This window comes from Manis pentadactyla, chromosome X, assembly GCF_030020395.1.
Source record: "Manis pentadactyla isolate mManPen7 chromosome X, mManPen7.hap1, whole genome shotgun sequence".
NCBI lineage: Eukaryota > Metazoa > Chordata > Mammalia > Pholidota > Manidae > Manis > Manis pentadactyla.
Window position 1 is genome coordinate 7,325,445 of NC_080038.1, and position 23,572 is coordinate 7,349,016.

General features: G+C 41.0%; 1 protein-coding gene across 3 annotated transcripts in view; it reads left to right on the forward strand.

The window, feature by feature from the left end:
- Positions 1–331: 331 nt before the first annotated feature.
- Positions 332–23,572, forward strand: part of FRMPD4 (FERM and PDZ domain containing 4) — a 507,298-nt gene continuing 484,057 nt past the window's right edge. For 2 of the 3 annotated variants that reach the window (XM_036912983.2, XM_057495504.1), the window contains exon 1: positions 1,286–1,782. In XM_036912983.2, the coding sequence (XP_036768878.2) occupies positions 1,742–1,782 (41 nt within the window). In that variant the 5' untranslated portion in view covers positions 1,286–1,741. Of the gene's footprint in view, positions 606–1,285; positions 1,783–23,572 lie in introns of those variants that run through there. The other variant, XM_057495503.1, reaches the window with a different exon arrangement.

Consider the following 23,572-nt stretch of genomic DNA (forward strand, 5'->3'; position numbering starts at 1 on the left):
TGAAATCGAACTAGTCTATCTATAAAAAGCTGAAGGAAAATTGATTCTACCGATGTTTAAAATAATGTAATTTTATGCCCCAGTTTCAGATCATTTAGATTTTTCAGATTGGTACTAATTTTATGTTTAATTTTTGAAAGAAATGCCTTTTTAAAAAAGTGGATGTACTAGGCTCAAATACTTAACACTTTAAATACAGCAACAAACCAGGATAGGAGGGGAAGTCTGGGAACTTTAAACCTATTTCCTTTTCCCTAATCCTCTCGGAGAGCTAGAAGCGCGCTGGCCAGATCCTCCAACATTTTGGGGGTGGCATCTTTTCTTTGCGGTGGCCCTGCCATCAGGTGAACGCTTCTGGGTGGGAGAACATACACTTTGTGCAGCCATCTGACCTTCAGAGAGTCTGGGGAGAGATTTTAAAGGATTTTGGAGAAGAGGCCTTGAGACTCCAAGAGAAAGAACAAGAAAAAGGGGCCTGAGGAAGCCTGAGCCTCCGGGGAGATAGAACTGAGTTAATGAAGAGGGTTGATCATCCCCAGGTAATTATGTAAAAGAGAAGGCTAGGAGTTCTAAATGGCTGCAACTTGGAGTTTACTCTGCCTAAGGTGAGTGTTCATTTCTGTGGTTTTGTTTTTTTGAGTGAGGTTTTTATTCCCCTTCTACATCCACCGCTCAATTTGAGAAAAGCAGCGTTCTCTGCCTGCCAGCCCCCCATTCCCCGCCCTTCTCTTCCTTTAGATTCTGAACCCCATTCATGTTAGTCTCCGCGCCACTGGCTCCTGGGACCCTCATCTCTTTGCCCCTTTAGTCAGAAGCTGCTGTGTGTACCACCCCCGCCCCCATGCCTCTCGTTCTTATTTTCTTATTTCTCCAACGCTCCCCCAGTGCTGCTGTCCAAAGGCACACCTTCCCAGCCAGCGCAGCTGTCACGTCTCGCTCCAGCGGTTCAGGGAAGCAGGACGAACTCTGCGCTCCCCAAACGAGCCCGCTGAGCTGGGCAGCTCCCTCCCGTTCCCCTTGACGAACGAGCCGGCCTCGATCGTCACCGCCCCTTCCTGATGGCTAGTTTTGTTTATGAAAACAAACGAAGGTTTTGCGCGACCTGCGGTTGCACGGCACCTCTGCTTTGTGGAGGGAGTGGGTAGCATTCACGGTCCGGTGCGCCGGAGACTGTTAGATCAGATCTTTTAGATCTGTAGGCACACGCCGCGGGTGTCAGGAGAGTGCCCCCCCCCGCGGGTGGGGGTGGGGAGAGGAGCAAGGACTAGGCTGGGGAAGGAGGCAGGGAGGCAGCTGCAGTGCCGGAGGGGTGCGTGTGCGTGTGCCAGGCTCGCCCGCCACCTCCCGGCTCAGCCTGCGCTCCTCTGCACGCGGGCAGCCGGGGCAGTGGGCTGGGGAGCAGGAGCAGCGCCCCTCGCCCGGGCCTCGCCTCCCCAGAGCGCCCGGTAGTGGCCCGGGCTGCGGTCCCTGCCTCGCACCCTGCCCGGCCCCCTCTCCATTGAGTTTTCCCGACGCGGGCACCCATCAATGGTCCTGCTCGGGGATGCACACGCAGCTCACGGCCGGAGGGGGGTAGCAGCCGCCGCCTCCAGGTGCGGGCTCTCCCGGGCCGCCGCCGCCACCCGCTGTCGCCGCCACTCGAGCCCCGGGGCGCGCTGAGGTCCCGCCGGCCATGGGGCTGCCGTTGCTGGCTTGAAAAGGGGCGACGCAGCCACTGTGCTCGGGGTGTCCGGCTGCCTGCATGGATGTCTTCAGTTTTGTGAAGATTGCAAAGCTCTCGAGGTAGGGGCTGCGCCGGTTCATTTGCACCCAGGGCCCCGCCGCTGTGGGCAACTTGGTGCTTTATTTTTCGGGAGGCTCGGGGAGAAGCAAAAGCTGGAGAGAACAGCGGGGCTTAAGATAGGACTGAACTGAGGTGGCCGGGGGCTGCTGCTTTCAACTTATTTCTCACTGGCTGGTGGGGCTTGTGGATCCACGGGTGTAGACCACACCACACAGACAGATACACAAGCCCTCATGCACACACCAATATTCATCACAGTTTGTTTTCCCTTAGGAAAAGCCCCAGTGGTGCTTGGGGTCACAGTTCAGGGCTAAGGGAAGGTGGTTCTCATTGCTATTGCTGGGGAAAGCCGGAAGTGCTTAGAGCCTAAGGACTGTGTTTTCCAAGCAGCAGTGACCAAAAGTAGCCCCTTTCCCCCCACTGGTAAATTAGATTCCACGCTGCAAAAGCTCAGCTTGTCGGTTGACCTAAGTAACTGGTCAGGTGTTCCCAGCAGTGACCCATTTGCTGAATTCATGGAGACCGACAGGAAAGACCTTTAGCCTTTCTTTGGGTAACCATGAAGTCCTAAGCCTTGAAAGATTTAGAAATTTGCTTCCAAGTGGCCATGTTGTTGAAATGGAAGAAAACTGATCAACTCAGGCAGATTTCTTGGGCAGCTCTGATAGAGGATGAACATTTACACTTCTTGGCCGCCTGGGTATTATTACCTGATCAGAGCATTTCTCCTAGGTCGTCTGCCTTGCTTACACTTCCAAGCTCTCCATCGAACCCAAGAAGTAAGTCTGTGCTTCTTGCAACACGGTGTGAACGGGGAAGAGCCTGGTATAAGAAGTCTTAGAAGATCATGCCCCACCTTCTTTGCCCAGGGGTCTGGCAGACCTGGCCTCCTGCCCCTGGAACCCTTTCTGGCAGTGCCCACCCCAGCCCAGGTGGCACACTGTAAGGCTTTTCCAGGTCCCACTTTAGACTGCTTCACAGTACCGAAAGATTAGGTCTAGGTTTTCCTTAATTCCTTGGAGTAAGGGTGGGATGTGTTGATTGCATCAGGCAAGAACGAGCAGCCCCAGAGAGCCCGAGTCAGAAATGTGTGTTGACTTTGCTTTGCTGAATTTCATTTGGGCCATTTTAGAAACATTCAGTTTGGATGTTGGCATTCAGATGTGCTTCTCTCCAACATCCACAGGTCTTTATTTCTTCTTCTTGCCCATCTCCACCTTTCCTCTCTATTCACGTGGGTCCATCTTAATGTCACAAGCAGATTTCCCGGGGCGAGGGCCCCTGTGCCACTTCATCTGGGTAGTCGGGAGGTATACAGTTGATGGGTAAATATGTCCATCTTGCAGCAGCCCATGAAGAGGTACTGCCCTGCACATCAGAAGACTGATATGTCAAGTGGTGGTTGATTATAGAGTGGCAAATTGTTTGGTTTCATACCAATAACATTGAGGGTCATAGCTTCACACCTCTATTCTGTTAACTTCCTGCATGCTTCTGCCAAAGGCTGGTTTATAAACAGCTGTCAAAGCATGGGCCATGAATTGGAAATGGCTGTGAGCAACAGTTTGGTGATTGCCTGGTGCCATGTGTGTGATGGACAGAGAGATTGCTGGAGGGAGAGAAGTTCAACCAATACTATAGTTTAAAGTAACCACGATAGATTTCAGTGGTCTCCTGCTGAAAATGACAAGATTACTGGAATATCTAGAGCCTAGATGCAGTCCTTAAACGTTGGAGCTTGGGAGAGGACACTGCCATGTGTCAGTGAAAAGATTTTTTACACTCACTTTACTAAATTCTAGGCTACCTTCATGATACTCGCAAGTCTTGAATTTTTGCAAAAGGCAAGCCAGGCTGTGGAGGATTAGTATCTTATTTTAAAGAGAGGTTAAAATTTAGTAAATGAGTGTGAATTTCACTTTCCATCCTTAACGTGATCCAACTAGAGTGTTTATTCTAAAGAGAGAAGCTGCACATGTTCTGAGCTTATGTGCCTATTAAGAAATCTTCCATCCATAGGAATTCTTCTTGTTTCTCAGTGTGAGCTCTGGTGGTCCCCAAGCTCAAACAGAAATGCCTATTGAGGTCATCAGCATGCAGAAACACAGGTTTCCAGCTGCTTGTTTCTGCCTTGAAGGAGTAGTCGTGTGTGTGTTTTAACACTGTTAACAGAAATCAAATTCTTTTCTGAAAGTGAAGTATAAAAGTGCTTACACTGCAGGATTTTCCTGATTTCAGAATGGATAATCTTCCTAAAGGATTTAGCTTTGATCAACGTGGTTGCTTGAGTGTTTGAAATTCTCTTGGTTTAGAGGTGAATACCCAGTTGCCCCAGGCCTTAGCCTTGCTTGCCTTTGTTTCCCAAGAACTTGAGCCTCTGAATATTAATTCAGAAAGCATTTGCTGTGGAATGCATGCCTGATATTTGCTAAATGTCCTATCAGTGAGTGAAGAGAGTGGTACCTGTAGAGAACTCTAAGAGAATATTAATCCACACTAGAATTAATCAACAGTATATTTTGCCTTTTCAAAGTACTACATTTAACTACTTGTTCCCATGATCTGTGCCTTTTTAATCATGTGAAAAATCAAAATTCAGATTGCTGCTCAAGAACTCAGTACCATGTTATGATCATCATTTAAAAAAAAGTGCTGCCAAGCTTTGGAATAGTTGGCAAGTTGAGACCTTTTGCATCATCTTTTTGAGTTGCAACCCTTGCTTGCATCCGTTGTGGGTGACACAGTCTATCATGGTTCTATCTGGAGATGTTTTTTCTTGTTCTTCTAATTTTCTAGTTATTAAACTGCCTGATAGTTTACATGCGACTTTACTTCACTGTTTCCTTGGTAACAGTTATATATCATTTTCCATTCTTGTAGATGAGAGTATTACAGATGATTGCCTTATAAACCAGTAATAGTATAAAAATAGGCATATATTTTTATTGTTACTGCTTTTTGTATCGACGATTTCATTTGTAAGCAGATACACTCTTTGAAATGTTTATAGAAAAATGCAGTTCAGTAGAAAAACATATGATTATGCCCCCTTTGCCTGAGGGAAGTGATTTGAAACTCAGAACTCATAGGGATATCATTAAACTGAGTGATGCTTTCATAGATTGATATAGCCTGACTTTATTTCTTTTTTTTAATGCAAAATGGCACACTTTGAGATAATGATTGTGTCCCAGTTATTAATATGAAAATGATTTCTTATAGTAGCAGGTAAATTTGGGGGCTGCTTTATCTTACAGTGTCTTGTAGTTGCATGCTTATTTCATGGTGTATAACAGTGACTCGTACTTATAATAGTAAAGTGTGCTTATTTTGTTGCAAGTATCATACTTTTGAGGAAGAATAAAACAATATAGTTTCCTCAGATTTTTATGTAAAACCTTTTTAGAGGCTACTAAACTTATATTTTTTACCTTTACTTGATTCAGGATTCAGTATTTCCTAGGGAAAAAGGGAAGCTAAAGAAAAGATTCAAAAGATCATATTTTTCCCATTGCCCCTCATTTTTTCTGAGTAATTGCATTAATATTGCTGATAATAGTGAGCTCAGGAGGCTAGCAATCAAAAACGCCCAAAGACTGGATTTGAATTTTATTAAAAATGCTACTTGCTCATCGTCTGAGTCCTTTCTGAGTTCTACTGATTTTTGTGGCTGTCAGGAGGCAAAATGATGAACAGTTTCATAACAGAACTAGATTCATGTTTTAGGAATATTTAACTCTAGTTTCCCAGGAGTTGCTAGTTTGCAGCTGTGAAAGTCTAGTTGCTAGCAGTTCCAGGGGGAAGATGTCTAGCTCAGGCTATGTCTCGTTTCAAGGGGCTCGCCTTTTCTTCCCTCCTCTCCTCTCCTCTTTTCTCCTCCCCTCCCCTCTCCTCTTCTCTCTCTCTCTCAAGTGAATTTCACCTTCCTGTATCATCATTTTGTATAGATTGTCAGCTGCAGTGAAATTTACTTGTACTTTAAATATGTGACCTGGAAATTGTTACTTCCTACTTTTGGACCTTCCGGCTATTCATTCTCTCTTTACACATACAAATACACATGTTGTCCAACTTTATTACTTTATTATCCATTTGGGGTTTGCCATGGAAGTTTAGCTGTGAGAGAATATACATTATTGATGAATCAGAAATTTAACTTTTCGGAATGGACTTAAAATTGCTGATTTCATACATGGCTCAATAAGAAAAATTGAGAGCATTTTTGAGTTTGTTGAGAATGTGATCCTGAAATCTATTCTTAACATTAAAGGATCTTGAACTTGAAAGCTAATCATAGCAAAGGAAAGAAAACTATGACTAGTTTAAACCAGGGGTTGGCCAACTATAGCATGTGGGCCAGATCTGTCCTGCTGATTGTTTTGGTATTGTGTGTGAAATGAGAATGGTTTTTAAAATTAAAAAAAAATTTTTAATAGTTCAAAAGAGTCAAAGGAACAATACTATGGAACCAAAATGTCAGTGTCCATAAATAAAGTTTTATTGGAACACAGCTATGCTCATACATTTATGTATTGCCTATGGCTGTATTTGTTCTCTAACAGCAAAGTTGAATAGATGCAGCAGAGTCCTTATGGTCTGCCCAGCCTAAAAGATTTACTATCTGGCCTTTTACAGAAAGTTTGCCGACTGACCCTTGAGTTAAACAATGCCTTTTCCTATTTTCTCTTCTTTATGTTATCAGCACATGTGCATCAGCACAAGTATAACCAAATACACACTGTCAAAGAGCAGCAAAGCCAGAAACTGGTTAAAGCGCTAAGGACAGATTTTAATTAATGGCAATATACTATTGCAATAGGGAAAAGAGTCCAGTATGAACTCAACACGACTTGGGTTTGTACAGAGGCGGCTGGGCATTTGAAAGGGAGAACGAAGGAGTAGGGAGGGGGTAAGCTAGGCCTCAGTGGAGGCAGGGTAGGGAAAATTACGGAAAGCCAGAAGTGGGGCTTGAAGCCCATCTGGGTTTGCTAACTGGCCCTTATCCCAAGTAGGCCTCTACTCGCCCACCGATGCTGGTGGACAGGGGCCCTGTCTTCAGGGGCTCTTATCTTCCCTACCTTCTAGAACAAATTGGAAATTCTTCAGGCAGTCCTGAATTTTCTCAGGCAGGCACTTTAAGCTGGGCTGGGGTCATCCTAGGGATGTGGCCTTGAGCTGTTAAAAGCAAAGTTATTGTTGTTCAGGTCTTTTTAGGCAAATGCTGAGGCCTAGTCCTTAATCGGCTCAGTCTAGAGTTTAGTTAAGGAAACTTCGTCAGCACATCTAAGATTTAGCATATTAAGTACATGAATTCACTAGTGTACATTCACAATTAATGTAGACCTTATCTTTATTTAAACTTCTAATCTTAAATTATTTATTTACCTGTTAGACACTGACCATTAGAAGGGAACATAGTTGCCCTACTGGTATTTGTTGCACTGGAACAATTTTGCATGTTTATTCTTTGATCACTAGTTCCACCTGCTTTTTCTGTGCTGGCGAGTTACTTGTTACAGTGGTGCTTGCCTTTAAACGTCTTACTTAACATGGATAGAAAAAGAATGAGCAATAATATTTGTAAAGCCTCAACTGACATGTGCTGGTGAGCTGATAAACAAGTCCACAGGAGAATGCCTGGTATTTCCTTACAGTACACTTGAGCCATGTGGTCCTAATGGCTGATGACCTTCATTAATCTTTTTCCAAATGGAAAGAAAAGTAGATAAGTGGATTTAGTTGTAGGCAGAGGACTGGAGGTAGGCTGCATTAATTTGGAATTGAGTTTAACCCAACTTTCTTATGATTTGATTGAGAGTGGTGTAATGAAAGACTGTAACTACCTTTAGTTCTTTGTAGCAAAAACATATCAAAAGTATGCTGCTCACTTCTGAGCAATTTAGTTCATTATGTACTTAGGCTGTGAAAATTATCCTGAAGAAATCTAAGCCTTAGTTTTAGATAACAAAGTTAACATTCCCATTTATTCCTGGCAAAGAAATGAGAGGTTCCTGCTGGAACACTTCTTTTAGAAATCTATTTTCAAGTGTGGTTTACACTTATTTCGTATATGGTAAATGCTCTATACTAAATAATTAGCGAGTAATGTCATATACAACCCACTCTAATACTTTTTGCAAATAAATGATGATAGTTTGTTTAGCTGAACAATTATCATGATCAATAACTCAGGAATGTAAAGAAGTAAGTGCACAAGTGAAAAATAAACGGCCTACTCTCAGACTAGGTCTCAGAGAATAAACTTTTATTTCTGTTTTGACACTTGAAGCAATTTTTTTCCCTGTGATTGATGGTTAAAAGTCATTAACTTGACTTCTGAGAAATCCCTGTTGAACCTCTAAGAAGCTCAATAAACAAAGTTATGTTTACACTAAAATATGTTTTTATAGATGTAAGTTTTTATTTTAGGAAGTTCTTTTTGAGTGATAGGAAAATACTATCATTTTCATGAAAGAAATGTTTCTCAACTTTGAAGAGGAAAAGCAGTCTCCTTACAATTATGATTTATTGTGGGGTTTTAATTTTTATTTTGGTTGTTTTTCATATGTTTCATAAATAGCATGAGATTTGCATAATTGAAAATGAGAACATGATGATTATCTGACAAAGATGAGCTTTAAAGAAAACAATAGGCCAAAGTTCATAAAATAAATGCTGAAATTCTCCCAGTGAATGTAGGAAGGAATGTATTTATATAATTTAACCGGTGTGATTACTTCACTGGTAGGAGACTGCTATGATGGAGAACAGCAAGCCATCTGGCTAATTCAGGGCTGTTGTGTTGCTTCTGCACTGGGTCATACATCTAACCATGGTGCTTTTTCAGTGGCCCCTCTCACTAGAGTCCAGTGTGCTTGTTGCTTATGAAACTCAAAAACCTAGTCACCAGCCTTAAGCCCAGGACAGGGGTGATTTTATCAGCCTTGGGTATACAGTGGTTGGGGAGCAATTTTGTCTCAAGCCCCTTAGGTGCTCAAGTGATTTGCGGCTCAGGGCACAGGTTAGCACACTATAGCCCACCTGATTGCTTTACCTTGCCTTTGTTTGTATTTACTTACTTTATAAGAGCTTTACTACCCGTTTTTGTAAATAAAGTTTTACGGGAACACAGCTATGCTCATTTGTTTGTGTGTGTCTGTGGTGGCTTTTGGCAGAGTTGAATAGTTGTGATAGAGACCGCATGGCTTGCAAGGCCTAAAATACTCTCTGCCCAGTACTCAAATTCCCCTTGGGAGCTAGAGCTGTGCCCTGGGCATGTGCCTGGTCTGCTGGAGAGGGGAAGAGTAGATGTGGTTGCAGAGGGTGACCCTCCACCCAGCCAACCTTGCCAGCCCTCTCTGGGGGTCTTTACCTCTTAAGACTCACTATACCATTTGTAGGGTTATTTAGAAGATTTCTAAAGTGCCAAAATGATCCCCACGTTTTGGTAATCCTTGCAATGTTTCAAACTCTTTCATTATTATTATGTTTGTTACAGTGACCTGTGATCAGTGTGATCTTGCTTATTACTATTGCCATTGTTGGGGGCACCACAAACCATGCCCATATAAGACTGCAAACTTAACTGATAAATGTTGCGTGTGGTCTGATTGCTCCATGACTGGCTGTTGCCCCATCTCACTCCCTCTCCTTGGGCCTCCCTAGTCCGTGAGACACAACAATATTGAAACTGGGCCAATTAATAATCCTACACTGGCCTCTAAGTGTTCAAATGAAAGGAAGAGTCACACATCTCTCACTTAATTCAAAAGCTAGCAATGATTAAGCTTAGTGAGGAAGGCATGTTGCAAACTGAGACAGGCTGAAAGCCAGGCTTCTTGTGCCAAACTGTTAGCCAAGTAGTCAATGCAAAGGAAAGTTCTTGAAGGAAATGAAAAATGCTACTCCAGTGAACATACAAATGATAAGAAAGCAAAATAGCCTAATTGCTGATATGGAGAATGTTTTAGTGGTCTGGATAGAAGATCAAACCAGCCACAACATTCCCTTAAGCCAAGCCTAATCCAGAGCAAGGCCCTAACTCGCTTGGATTCTAGGAGGGCTGAGAGAGGTAAGAAAGCTGTAGAAGAGAAGTTTGAAGCTGGCAGAGGATAGTTTATGAAGTTTAAGGAAAGAAACTGTCTTTGTAACATCAAAGTGCCAGGTGAAGCAGCAAGTGCTGATGTGGCAGCAACAGCAAGTTACCCAGAAGATCCAGCTGAGATCATTAATGAAGGTGACGACACCAAAGAGCAGATTTTCCATGTAAGCAAAACAACCTTCTGTTGGAAGAGGATGCCATCTAGGACTTTCATAGCTAGAGAGGAGAAGTCAATGTGTGGCTTCAAAGCTTCAAAGGACAGGCCAGCTCTCTTGTAAGAGCTGAATGCAGCTGGTGACTTTAAGTTGAAGCAACTGTTCATTGACTTTTCTGAAAATTCTGGGGCCCATAGGAGTTATGCTAAATCTACCCTGCCTGTGCTGTATAAACAGAACAACAAAGCCTGGATGACAGCACATCTGTTTATAACATGGTTTACTGAATACTTTAAGCTCACTGTTTAGACTCATTGCCAAGAAAAATAAGAGTTCTTTCAGAATATTACTGCTCATTGACAATCCACCAGGCCACCCAAGAGCTCTGATGAAAATGTACAATGAGATTGATACTGTTTTCATGCCCGTTAGCTGAACATCCATTCTGTAGCCCATGGTTCAGTGGGTAATTTCTACTTTCACATCTTAGTACTTAAGAAATACATTTTGTAAGGCTATGGATGCCCAAGGGTAGTGATTCCTCTGATAGATCAAGGCAAAGTAAATTGGAAACCTTCTGGAAAGGATTCACCATTCTAGACGCCATTAAGGACTTATGTGATACATGGGAAGAGGTCAAAAATAGTTCCAAGAGCAGGAATTTGGAAGAAGTTGATTCCAACCCTCATGGATGACTCTGAGGGGTTCAGGACTTCAGTGCAGGACGTAGCTGCAGAGGTGGTGGAAACAGCAGAGAGCTAGAGCTAGAAGTGGAGCCTGGAGATGTGCCTGAACTGCTGCAGCTCATGCTCAAACTTGTGCAGATGAGGAGTTGCTTCTTATGGATGAGCAAAGAAAGTGGCTTCCTGAGCTGGAATCTACTCCTGTGAAGACTGTTGAAATGCCAACAAAGGATTTAGAATATGATGTAAACTTAGTAGATAAAGCGGCAGCAGGGTTTGAGAAGATTGATTCCAATTTTGGAAGAAGTTCTGTGGGTAAAATGCTATCAGACAGCATTGCATGCTACAGAGAAATCATTCATGAAAGGACCATTGACTCAGCAGTCTTCACTGTTGTCCTATTTTAAGAAAATTGCCACAGCTAACCCAACCTTCAGCCACTACCCTGACTAGTCAACAGTCATCAACCTCAAGGCCAGACCCTCGACCAGCAAAACATTGCAACTTTCTGAAAGCTCAGATAATGGTTAACATTTTTTAGCAATAAAGTGTTTTAAATTAAGGTTATGAAGTTTTTTTAGGCATAGTGCCGTTGTACACTTAATAGAATATGGTATAGTATAAACATTACTTTTATATGCACTGGGAAACCAAAAGAGTAATTTGCTTCACTTTCGTATGATGTTTGCTTTATTGCAGTGATCTTGAACTGAACCTGCAATTTCTCTGAGGTGTGCTTGTATAAATATTTGAAATTCCACCAGCCAGGTATTATCACTGTTATCTATTTTCCTTAACCCTTCCATCTATTTTACATAGTTAATGTTGCATATACACAGTTCTGTACTTAAGATTTTACAAAATACTATGTTCCTGTATCATTAAAAATTCTTTATAAATATAAAATAAACAGCTGCATATACCATAGTTTACTGAATGACTTCTTATTTAATTAACATTTAGGTCATTTCCAGTGTTTTGCTTTGGATAATAATGTGATGAATATCTTTACCGCTAAGTCGCTGAGTCTTTGGATTTCATGGGCATATTTTCTTATGACATTAATAATAGCATACTGAGTATTTCAAAACTCATAAAACTCAGAGGGTAGTTTGAGATGCCATTAAATGATATTCAAATTTTATGCTAAAATTGTGGGCATTCTAGTTCCTCAAAGGTATTAAAGTTGACAAGCAGCATTTGCCACAGACATGAACCTCATGACAAGACCTGAAGCAGTTGGTGATGGGGAAAGTTGGAAGAATGGTGGTTGAAACTTCAGGTTGATTTTTAGCAAGTCAAACCTTTCTTTCCTCACATTTATAAAAATGGGAAAATAAGTGATTTTCCCTCTAAATTTAATTCTATTTCTAAAATTTCATCACCTACCATAGAACAAGCAAATTCTAAGAAATGCATCTGTGAGAAGTTAAATTACAATAGAATGAAACCATGCAACTATAAAAAATAAAGAACAAAAGAACACCCTGTGTGGTGATATAAGATGATCTCCCAGATGCATTAATTAAGCAAAAATAGTAAATTATACAGTAGTAAATATGCTTATATGATATACAGAGTCATCAAAATACTGAAAGGATTCGTTAGAAAGTAAGAAGTGTTATTAGTATAGGGAGAGGTAGTGGGAGAAGAAAGTTTACTTAGACAAAAGAAAGAAAATTGGGTAATATAATCCCCCAAAATATGATAAAATGTTGAAAATCTGCCCCAGATGAAAATATAAATTGCCAACTCAGACAGTACTAACTTATAATTTCTTAGTTTTCTCTATTTAGAACAAATGAAGCATAAGAGACAGTTTACTGTATTAAGGGTATATATTGAAAAAGTATAATAGAAATTTCAGATCTATAAAATTTTAACAGTAATTTTTATTAGCAAGATAAGATAAAGCTGGAAGATCATATCATTAAAAAAATGCTCTTTCTGTATAGAATTGAGTACTCTGAAGCAAAATTCCTTCAATTTTTATATCTAGGTTAGGCTTTCTCTGATAGGAATATAAACAGAAACATATTTTTCTTTTGTTCCCCACTTCCCACCAAGGAATGCTGATTCTACAAGTTTTTAATGTTAAATTTTACTGATTTTTGATGGCAATCCTATAAATCTTATCCTCTGATAATCTTCCACTCACCAAAGAGGACAATTTGGGGTTTTTTCGGAGAACCACATTCTGGGGATGTACTGATGGATGTTTCTTTTAGGACTGTGATTTGATTATGATACCATTAGTTCATAATTTGGCTTTCTGGTTGCAATCATGTTGACAGGCTAAAGAATAGAGTGCTATTGGACTAAGTTGATGAAACACATGCAGGAGGCAATAAAGTGCGTAATCCTTCTCTACTGGTTAATTCTTTAGTTTATCTCACTTTAGTACTGATGTGGTCATGTATAACTCCATTGACTTCCATTTATCAAGAATATAGTGGTGTGTTCAATCAGATAGTCTAGCTATTATAGGTATATGTGTTAACATTTTTTTAAAGATCATTGATGATCTTTAAAAACTATTCATGTATAAAACTATAGTGGGCATAATTCATAGTTTTACTGCTGACCAGGAAGTCATTTAAGATTTTTTTCCTGTGTCCTAAGTCAGAGATCAGCGGTTGGCAAACCATATAGCCTGCAGGCCAAATCCAACCTGTTGCCTGTATTTGTGTAATGCTAAGAATGGATTTTATATTTTTAAATGGTTGCCAAAAATCAAAAGAAGAATAATAGTTCATGACTCATGAAAATTATATGAAATTAAAATTTAAATGTCCATAAATAAAGTTTTATTGGCACAACAGCCATTCCCATTATGCTTTGTTTATGTCTGCTTTCTCAATGCAGTGTGAAGTTGAGTGATTGCTACTGAAACAATATGACCCACAACCCTAAAATATTTACCCCTCTACAGAAAGTTTGCTGACCCCTGTCCTATGCCATCAAACATCATCAAGTGGTTCTTGATAGAAAGAGAATTAAATGAATATATAGATACAGATTAGTTTTTATATAAATGTTTTTATCTTTCTGGGTTTTTTGAAATTCTGCATAAATGGGGGGCTAGCAATATCACGCTACACTTACAGATGATTCTTTGTGTAAATATTCCTACTGTGAACAGTGCTTTCTCTCCCAAATAGATTTTAAACAACTTGAATAGGAATTGCATTGTAAATGTTTATATCCTCCTGCCATGTTTGCTTTCTTTCCCATAAAGAAGATGGAATAACCCACACATGCTATGTAGTAAAGAATTGAAAGCAAAAGACTGATAAACTGTTTCCCCTTTGTCCCCTGGTTGCTTTGCTGTGGCAGGTGGATGCTTTGAAGGGAAGTGTAGAAACCTCACTGGAAAAGTAGGCTTAAGAGGATTGCAGGAACAGAAGAGGGTATGGATTCCCTGGGCCAGTCCTACTAGGTTATCCTTCTATGTCTACTTCCTCGGGAGGGGACATCAGAATGCCACTACAGTTTATTTAGGGACATCTCTACTTAGTATTTCATGTGTAAGCTAAGTAGCTTCTATGTTTTAAGGTTAAAAATGTCACCCTCATTGTGCTTTCTTAATATGAATTTATCAGTGAGGACGTTTTAGCTACAAGTAAAGGAATGCTCAACTAACAGTGGCTTAAACATTATTAAACATTATATTCCTAGAAGTAGGTGGTTCCTGGATTGGGCTTCATTGGCTCAGGTTCTTTCCTTCTTCCTGTTCCACCAGCTTCATGCTGGTTATCTCATGGTTATAAAGTGGTTGCCACAGCTCCAGGCATCATATCATATATGACTGGGTTCAGAGGTAGGAAACAAGGTGGCTGGAGCATTTTCTTTGTGTGGTACACCCTCCCTCTCCCTCCCTCCAGCTCTCCCTTCCTCTCTCTCTCTTAGTCATGGAGGACATCTTTTACAGAAGTTACGGGTCTTCCCGTAGAGTCTCCTTGACCAGAATGGGTTGCATGACCAGTCCTAGCAAAGGGCAATGAGATATTCATTTCTGGCTCACCTTCCCAGAGGTCCTAACACTCACAGTCAGGGTTCTAGTAGCATGGAAGAAGGAAGGAAGAGCAGTTCAGAAAGCATCAACATACTGTTTTCCGCCAATATTTTTTCTTTTATTCAAAGCCGCACTTGGAGAACAGCAACAAGGCTATTGTTTGCAGAAGAAACCCTTGAATTTGGGAAGTAGCTTACAGGCGTCCATCTGGACACCATACTCATATTCTGGTGAAAATACCCAACCCTTAGTGCTTTATGACCAAACTGTAAGTGTATTCATTAGGATGCTGTGAGCAGCAAATAATAGAACACTCAACCAAGAATAGCTTAAAGAGGAAGACAAATTTATTTTCTCATATAAGAAATCCAGAGATTGGGCCATTTTAGGATTGTTAACTGGCTTCAAGGGCTCCAGGTTTTGTCATCTTTTTCATGTACCATCTCAGCATGTAGACTGCACTTCTTGTGGTCTCAAAGTGACTGCAGTAGCTCCAGCTATCACAGCTTCACACAAAAAAGACTGAAGATGAGAGGGGAGCAGAATATATTCCATCTATGCCTGCCTTTTTGAGAGTGTGGGAAACTTTCCCAGAAGCCTCACAGCAGAGTCCCTTGATCTTGCATTGTCTAGAACTATCATAGTATCTCATGTCTTTCTTAAGTCTGTCTGGTGACAAGAATCACCATAGCTGGTTTAGATTTGCAGAGTTGGCAAACTGTGATCTGTGGGCCAAATATAACCTGCCTACCACCTCTTTTTGTAAATAAAGGTTTATTGAAAAACAGCCATGCACATTCATTTATGTATAATTTATGGCCGATTTTGTACTACAATGACTGAGTTGAGTAGTTGTTACAGACACCATATGCCCACAATACTTAAAATATTTACTATCTGGCCCTTTATATAAAAAGTTTGCCAAACCCTGGTTTAGACACTGGTTCTCAGCATGGGGACAGGTGTTGGGCAATGCCTCTTGAGTGTTCTAATTGTTGATAATGTTGGAGGCAGGACTCCTATGGCCATACAGTGGGAAGGGACCAGGGATGCCAGGCATCCTAACACAAGCAAAATAGTTCTGTATAATGAATTGTGGCACTCAAAATAGCAGTGGTACCCCCACACTAACAAACTCTAGCTTATGTTCATTAAGAGTCCATTTCTAGCATGCGAGAGGGCTTCAGCTCCCGCCATTCCCAATTTACCTGCAGCCCAGCATTTGGCCAACTGATACCTCTGCAAAACTGAGACTTTGGGAGGAAAGAAGGAGAGGAAATTACTGTTGGTTAGGCAACCAAGAGTGTTGGCTCTGGAGAGCAAAGAGGATTTGCTAAATTGATATCCAGAAAGGATGGCTACGTGGATACCCACCCGATAATTATGGACTGACTCATCCACTGATGACGGTGGTTGCCCTGATGGGGAACAGCTCACAGGCCGGAGATGTAAATGAGTGGGAAATGTGCTGCCCGCCTTCCATATACTATAGGAGTTGAATTTACCAGAACTAAAAGAGTCTTTTTTTTAATGCTGTTGGCTGTAATGAACAAATTATTTCCAACAAGAATATATTAATCATGTAATTGGAAGTAAGTTTTTAAAGATAATTATAAACAACAAATTTTAAATAATTCTTCTTGGTGTTTATGATTAAACCAATTAATTTATTAGGCACTTTTGTTTGGGCATCATTGACAAGAAATTTACAATTGTGCATTTCTTATTCTTAACCATTTTTCTCCTTGATTGAATGAGGTGTAATAGTTTATAATAAAAGTGCCTCCACTCTACTTTTTGTGTGTCTATAGCCATAATCACATTAAATGAAGACATGGTTATAGGTATGAAATATATACTGAGTATTCCTCTGAATGGGTAGGTGTAGATGCCCACAGGTTAAACAAATCTGATAAATGATGGTTTTCTAGAGTATTGTAGTACTCTGAGTTTTCTTTCAACCAAAACCCACAGTAAGAAATGTTTTGGAAAAAAAAAGAAAAAAAAAAAGAAATGTGTTTTGTATTGTTACCCAGTACACACATATACCACATGCCTGTATACAAACACACACACACACACATGCATAACTAAAACAAGTTTCACAAAATAATGAGTTGGATGCAATCTGATTCTGTTCTGTTTTATCTTTTTTCATTTTTTAATTCTGATTTCAGCCCACTGAAGTAGTTTCTTGACCACCTCCCTCCACAATAAGTTGCAGCCCACGTTTGAAAAACACTGGGGTCATGGATGTGTGATTTTTTTCCACTCCTAGAAACTCTTCCCTTTTCTTCTTGAAACATCACTTTTCTTCCTTGGGGAGCTTCTCCTTCCCCACAGCAACCATAATATACCAGAGAGGCTGCTGATCATTGGCCCTTGTGATCCAGGTTGGGCCAATGAGAGCTCTTGCCCAGGGTTTTTTGAACTTGAGCCAGCGAGGAAAGACTTTGTTCCTCTTTGGTAACATCCTTTAAGAATGTAAGCCCAGGGCTCCCTGTAGCCATATGTGCCAGTCCCAGGGGAATCTGGCCAAGAGCCTGAGTCAGCATCTACTGAGAGTCTGGGAGAGAGGATGCTGGTGGCATCTGAGCTCTGATGCAGCCATTCCCAAGGCTAGTGTACTTTGGCGAGCTTTATTTATACAAGCCAATATTTTGCTTTGTTCTTCATCTAGTCTAAGACGGTTTCTGTCCTGAAAGGGTACTAAGTAATACACATCCACTGGTCTGGAAATGGTGAATTCTGGAGATGCCCATATATCGAATCCACAACAGGACCTGATTGGCAAGCATCTCTTACAGCTGGAGTGGCCTAAACCTTTGAATCTGGGCAGCCATTGCTAACCTCAGGAAGTCAAGAAGTGTAATTGCCCTGAAATGTTGTAGATGATAAGCCTGCTGTATATGTGTGTGTGTGTGTGTGTGTGTGTGTGTGTGTGTGTGTGTGTGTGTGTGTGCTCCTGCATGTAGATAGTGAGAGGCCAAAAATATGAAGAGGGGAGGGGAAAAAGGAGGGTAGATCAGGAGAGATTGAGTGAAGATAAATTGATGTTATCATTAGCAGAAAAATCGGTTTGCCCATAATTCTGCTTGTGCTCTTTTTAGTATCTGCATAGATGTGCCTCCCTAGGACTGCTGATCCTAAGGCTTGGGGTGTACTTACTTAGTACATAAAAATGTTTTTTGAATGGAAGGTTACCAGACTGGGCTGCAAGATGAGAAAGTGGGGAGAGGTTTCCAGTAGTTGTAAACATCCCACCAGAAATAATCTTTGTCTCTCACCTGCCTGAATTGATACAGTTGATACTGGGGGCTCATTGAGCTTAGTTCTCTAATGTCCCTTCTCAAAACTGCTGTCCTATCATCAATAATCCTTGTTATTTTTTAAGCCAACTATTTACTGATGCATCATGTACAATTAAATCATAAGTGTGTCCATTCAGTGAATTTTCAAATACCAAATATACCCATGTAAAAAGCACCCAGTTCAGAATGAGAACATAGCTTGGCCTGCAGTGGCTCTCCTTGGAACCCTTCCTGAAATTAACCTCTATCCTGACTTCTCTCACCATCAGTCAGTTTGGCCCGGCTTTGAATGTAATATAAACGGGATCATGTGGATGTGTCTGGCTTCTTCCGCTGAAGTAATGTTTCTGAGATTTCTCTGTGTTTGTGTGCAGTTGTAGTTCATTAATTCTCATTGCTGTATGGTATTCCATTATGTGATTCACTCCCCAATTTATTTATCTGTTCTGCTGGTGGCTATTTGGAGAGGTCCCAGTTTTCACATTGAACACGGCTGTCCTGATCATTCCTGTGGTTCTTTGGATGATCCGTATGCATTTCTCTTGTGCGTGTTCCTACGAGTGGAAGTGCCTAGCTCTGTAACTATCTTTTGTTTTCACCCATGTTTCTCTCTTTTCTCACTAGACTGTAAATACCTGGAAAGGAGAGACAGCCTTATTCACTGTTACCGAAGCCCTACACTTAGCAGAGAAACTGTTGCATGCAAAGTGCACAGACTTCTTGAACACTCCTGATAGTGCTCCTGCCTTAACCCTTGCACATTTCAGCTGGAAGAGGCGCCAGGCGGTCAGGCAGGCCCCTGTGGCCAGCCCATGTAATCACAGGAGGCAAATGGTGGCAGCACATCAAAGTGGCATTGATTTCTGCGGTATACATGGCGGTCACAAATAGGGACTCTGGAGCAACGGTCCGATCCTGATTCTGCTGCTTCCTTGGATAAATTACTTATCTTCTCTGACCTCAGCGTCCTCTGTTTTGGCAAAGAGAATATTTATATTCCTTGTAGTATTTTATTTATTTCTAGAGCTATAGAATCAAACACTAACAGGCTCACTTCCTACAATGTGGGTGCTAATGAGCGTGGTTTCTTCTCTCTCTTTTCAAGCACAGTAGTTTTTATCATCACTACCAAATGACAAAGAACAATTAGGCATTCCAAAAATTTCTAGTAACCCCCTTTCAAGATAACTATCCCAGTACATATTCCCTTCTTTCTTTTGAACCTATACTGCCTTTGTACATTTTGTTTCTGAATTAAATAAATGCAATCTACTCAAAAGAACAATAGCTGTCATGAGATGTCAGAGAATATAAAGAAGTTTGCATTGTGGAGGTAATCTGAAATTGCAGGTAAAGCTAGTTATTTTCCCCCTGGAATAATTGTCAAAGGGTCTGATTAAGAATTCTCAGTGGCATGTATAATTAAGTCTAGGGTGGGAACTGGTTTCTCATATTTAACAGTGTTTATCCAGTTGGGAACAATGGAGAACTCAAGAATTAATTAGGTGGAGTTGTGTGGTCCATTTTGGGCAACAACTTACCAAACCAAGAAAGTTGCTGGTGGTTTCTAAGAACAATATAAAGAACCTTGAAGGAACAGAGGCTTTCAAATTACTGCAACACCTTCTTGGAACATATGTGATTTCATGTGGCATGTTAGCTGGAAGACCAGTTTCCCCACTTGGAATGCAATAGTAAATTGAATCCAGGTTGTTCTACAAGCAGATGAAATTTTTTTTTGGCATGACTTGTTTCCCGTTTATTGTTTTCAGTGACATTCACAATTAGTGCCCTTGAAACTGAGAACCATGAGTGCCAGGGAAAGTTAGTCTGTGTAGCAGTGAGTCACAGTGGTGCTAACATATGCTTTGGGATTTACTGCCCACCACGGACACCCTGACAGCAGCATCCGGGATCTAGTCCCAGACAAACCTGAGAAGACTTGTCTGCTTCCACCCCTAGTGGCTGGCATGCCCGCTTCCCTGGGGCGGACCTGGCTTTTTTGAGTCAGGGAGATTCCTTCTTCACCCCAGCACACAATCTGCTTATGTTATAAAACAGTGGAATTTGATAGATTTCTTTTCCCTTCCATTTCAGATGTTAATGATGAGCTGTAGACCTTATCCAGCTACAGTCTTCATTTTGTGAATTTCTCCACTACTGAAATGTCCAGACTGATTGTGTTAAGTGAGGATTTTCCTTCGTCTTATTGTGACTAGCTCACTAGCAATGTCTTTTGACACCTCCACCTTAGGTCACGTTGTGAAAGGAGGAAGGAGGGAAGAGAGGGCCCATATTTTTGTGCACAGGTGAAAATGAAAGAGATGATTGTCAGAAGATGGTTTCCAAATGATAAATGGAGCTATTAGGTTCCAGTTAGGGACTCGCACCTCCCCAGTACATGGGTGGCCCACACAGAGATACCCAGGATCTGATAATTTTTGGTGAGATTTTTCCCAGGACTTTGAGCAAGATAAACTATTCCTATTATAACTTCTTCTCTGGAATGGTGTTCCTCCCTGTCTTTCCCACTATGAAAGCCTAACCTTACACTATTATTATTTTTGCTTACCTGCTCATTGTTATTTGATCATTCTTGGTTTTCATAATTTTTCACAATTGGATTTATTAGTTCCAGTGACCTTTTTTAAAAAAAGAAAAAGTGGTGCTTGAGGCTTTGTGGTTTCAAAGTTTGGTTTTGCCAGCAGCCTAAGGCTCCGCACAGAGGTGAGTTGTAGGTTGTAGCTATTAGGGTTTGCATTCTGCATCAAGCATTGCTCACTCTTGCCAAGGCAGTGTTTCTCTTGCCTCTGGGGTAACACTTTCCAATACATGACTTCATGGGCTCCAGCATGCACCAGTTGTAGGAAAAACACTATCAGTTGTAATTATACTGCTCTTTGCTAAGCAACCACTAAATGTTGATGGGAACATACAAAAAATACAGGCTGCCTTTGTTTACTTTTAGCAGCTTTACATCAGCAAGAATGAGAGGTAGTACTGTTTCAAGGGAATTAGGTTCATATAAGCAATTATCAGGGGTCCCAACATTGAGCTTGTAAGAGCCATTTTTACAATCCCATGGGGTTTGGTCTCACTTGCAGAAATGGTTTTGTGCATAGACTGTTGCCTTCCATTGGAGAGAAGCTGGTAGGATAGTGGATTTTTTTAAAGGCAGATGGAATGAATATCAAGTGGTACGTGCTGAGGTCTGGAGAAGCTCCCAAGGGGACCCATTTAACTCAGGCTTTTAAAGACTTCTGCAATTCATGGATGATAGTTTCTCTTGTGGCCAGTGGAATGGTTCTGAAATGCTCATGAAATAATTCAAGGCAGGAAGACATGGCACTTGCTTTTTATGAGAAGATGATAAAATGGACTTTCCAGCTGAAGTACCGAGTGTCCAGCAGCTTTTGGGGTCATGTGCCATGTGTACTTCATGAGCAAAAATGACTTTTAAAATGAAGAAATTAGTCTTCCAAGAATAAATAGAACACATAATCTCTGATGAGGGATAATAATGTTTTTGAGTAAGTCAGTGGTTCTCAAGGTGGGGAGGGAGGACTGTTGTGCTCCCAGGGGACATTTGGCAGTATTTGGAGGTATCATTTTTGTTCATCACAACTGGAGGGGAGGTGCTGCTGGTATCTAGGAGTTGGAGACCAGAGATGCTGCTAAATATCCTACAGTACCTTGGACAGCTCCTGACACCAAAGAATGATCTCGCCTCACAAGTCAGCGCTGCCAGTATTGAGAATTGCTGGTCTAACGATTTAGAGGAGGCAGAGCCCACAGGTGGAAGATACCTGGGACCCTAAACAACTGTGTAGAGCAAAACACAACCACACACCTTGCCCAACCCCCTGTAATTTCCCTGAACTGGGATACCAAAGCCAACTTTCACTAAGTAAAGCCACTGATACTTTGGGACTGTTATGTTATGGCAAATAGCCTTTCCTGTCAAAAGGGATTCAAAGCTTGATTGGAAAAGATTCTCTCTAACCTGCAATAGGATCAGAATGCCATATGCATTGCCAGTTAAATGAATGGTGCATGACCTTGCTGTGATGCCATCAAAGACAAAACAGGAAGAGAATAACATTTAGAAAGCCTTTTTAAATGCCCATGTTTGAAGCAGAGGAAATAGTTTTTATTAGAGAATAAGGAAATGTAAGTTTCTCAAAGTTATTTTGCATCCTTTTAAGAATTTTGGAAGGTAAAGACATTGACTCTTTATTACCTTATTTCACTTCAAAGTTTTTCTTTCATCTTCTTCGACAAAGCCCATCCTAATACAACCATTACATGGATTCACAGTGAGGCTTGAATTTTGGCTCATGTGGAGGTAGTTTTCTAACACCACTAGACAAAAATTTTAGAAGAGAAAGAGAGTAATAAAGAGGCTAGGAATATGTATGTGTGAGAAGCAGCTAGCTTAAGTGGCAATTAGTGAAATCTAGAAGAATCACTTTATGTGATCACCTAAATAGGAGGGAAAGAGGTGGCAGAAAACAAAGATGTTGGTTCTTTTCCTTGGCTGGGCAACGGTTGGTGTCATTGGCATATATATCAACTTTTATGGACTCTAAGAGTTCATCAATTGCTAGACATCTTCAGTGTGTGTCGCACTAGTAAATTAAGACACAGTGTTTTATCACTTTGATAATAGGTTGGCAAATTGGCCTGTAGGCCACATCTGGCCCACTGTCTGTTTTTATAAATAAAGTTTTATTGGCACACTGATACAGCCATTCATTTATGTATTGTCTTACAGTGTTTTTCTGCTACAATGGCAGAGTTGAGTAGTTGCAAAAGAGATTGCATGGCCTACAAAGCCCAAACTATTTTCAATATGGCCCTTTAGAGAAAAGGTTTAGCAAACCCTTATATGCTTCTTGAGCTAGCTTTTAGATTTAGACATAGATTTTAGTCATATAACACTTCTGGCCATACAAAAATGTGAAATATAAGCCAACAACTTAGTTAAGTTATTCCTCAAACTTTTGTACATGTAACATAACAAAGCTTGACCCATATGAATCACTTTGCAATTCAGTAAGTAATGTCCACTATTTTCCACAAAATATTTTCCATGGTGCCGTGGAAAGCATCAGTGATGTATCATTACTCCCTGGAAGATTTTCTTCCAGGGTGCTGTGGCCCACTCTCCATGCTTCAATGCACACACTTTCTTGATCTTCCCAGAAGCTTCAACAGAAATTCTTTTCTTGGTGACATCCAGGAGTCTAGTCCTTCTACCAAAAGTCTTTAAATGTTTATGTTATTGGCTGAACTGGGGAGGAATTGTGGTTGTCCAGTCATGACTCCAGGAATAACCCACAAATTGTGCTTGCTTCAGGAAGGCAGGGATTCCAAAATGCCATTCATTGTAACGTGAACCTGGAGACTTTTAAAGTGTGAAAAGCCTGTGCTTTTTAGAATTCATGAAATATGTTAGCTTGTTTGTTTCCCAGCAGGTGGGGAATGGTTTGGTTTCTGGTTAATTGAGAGGAGGGAAGGAGAA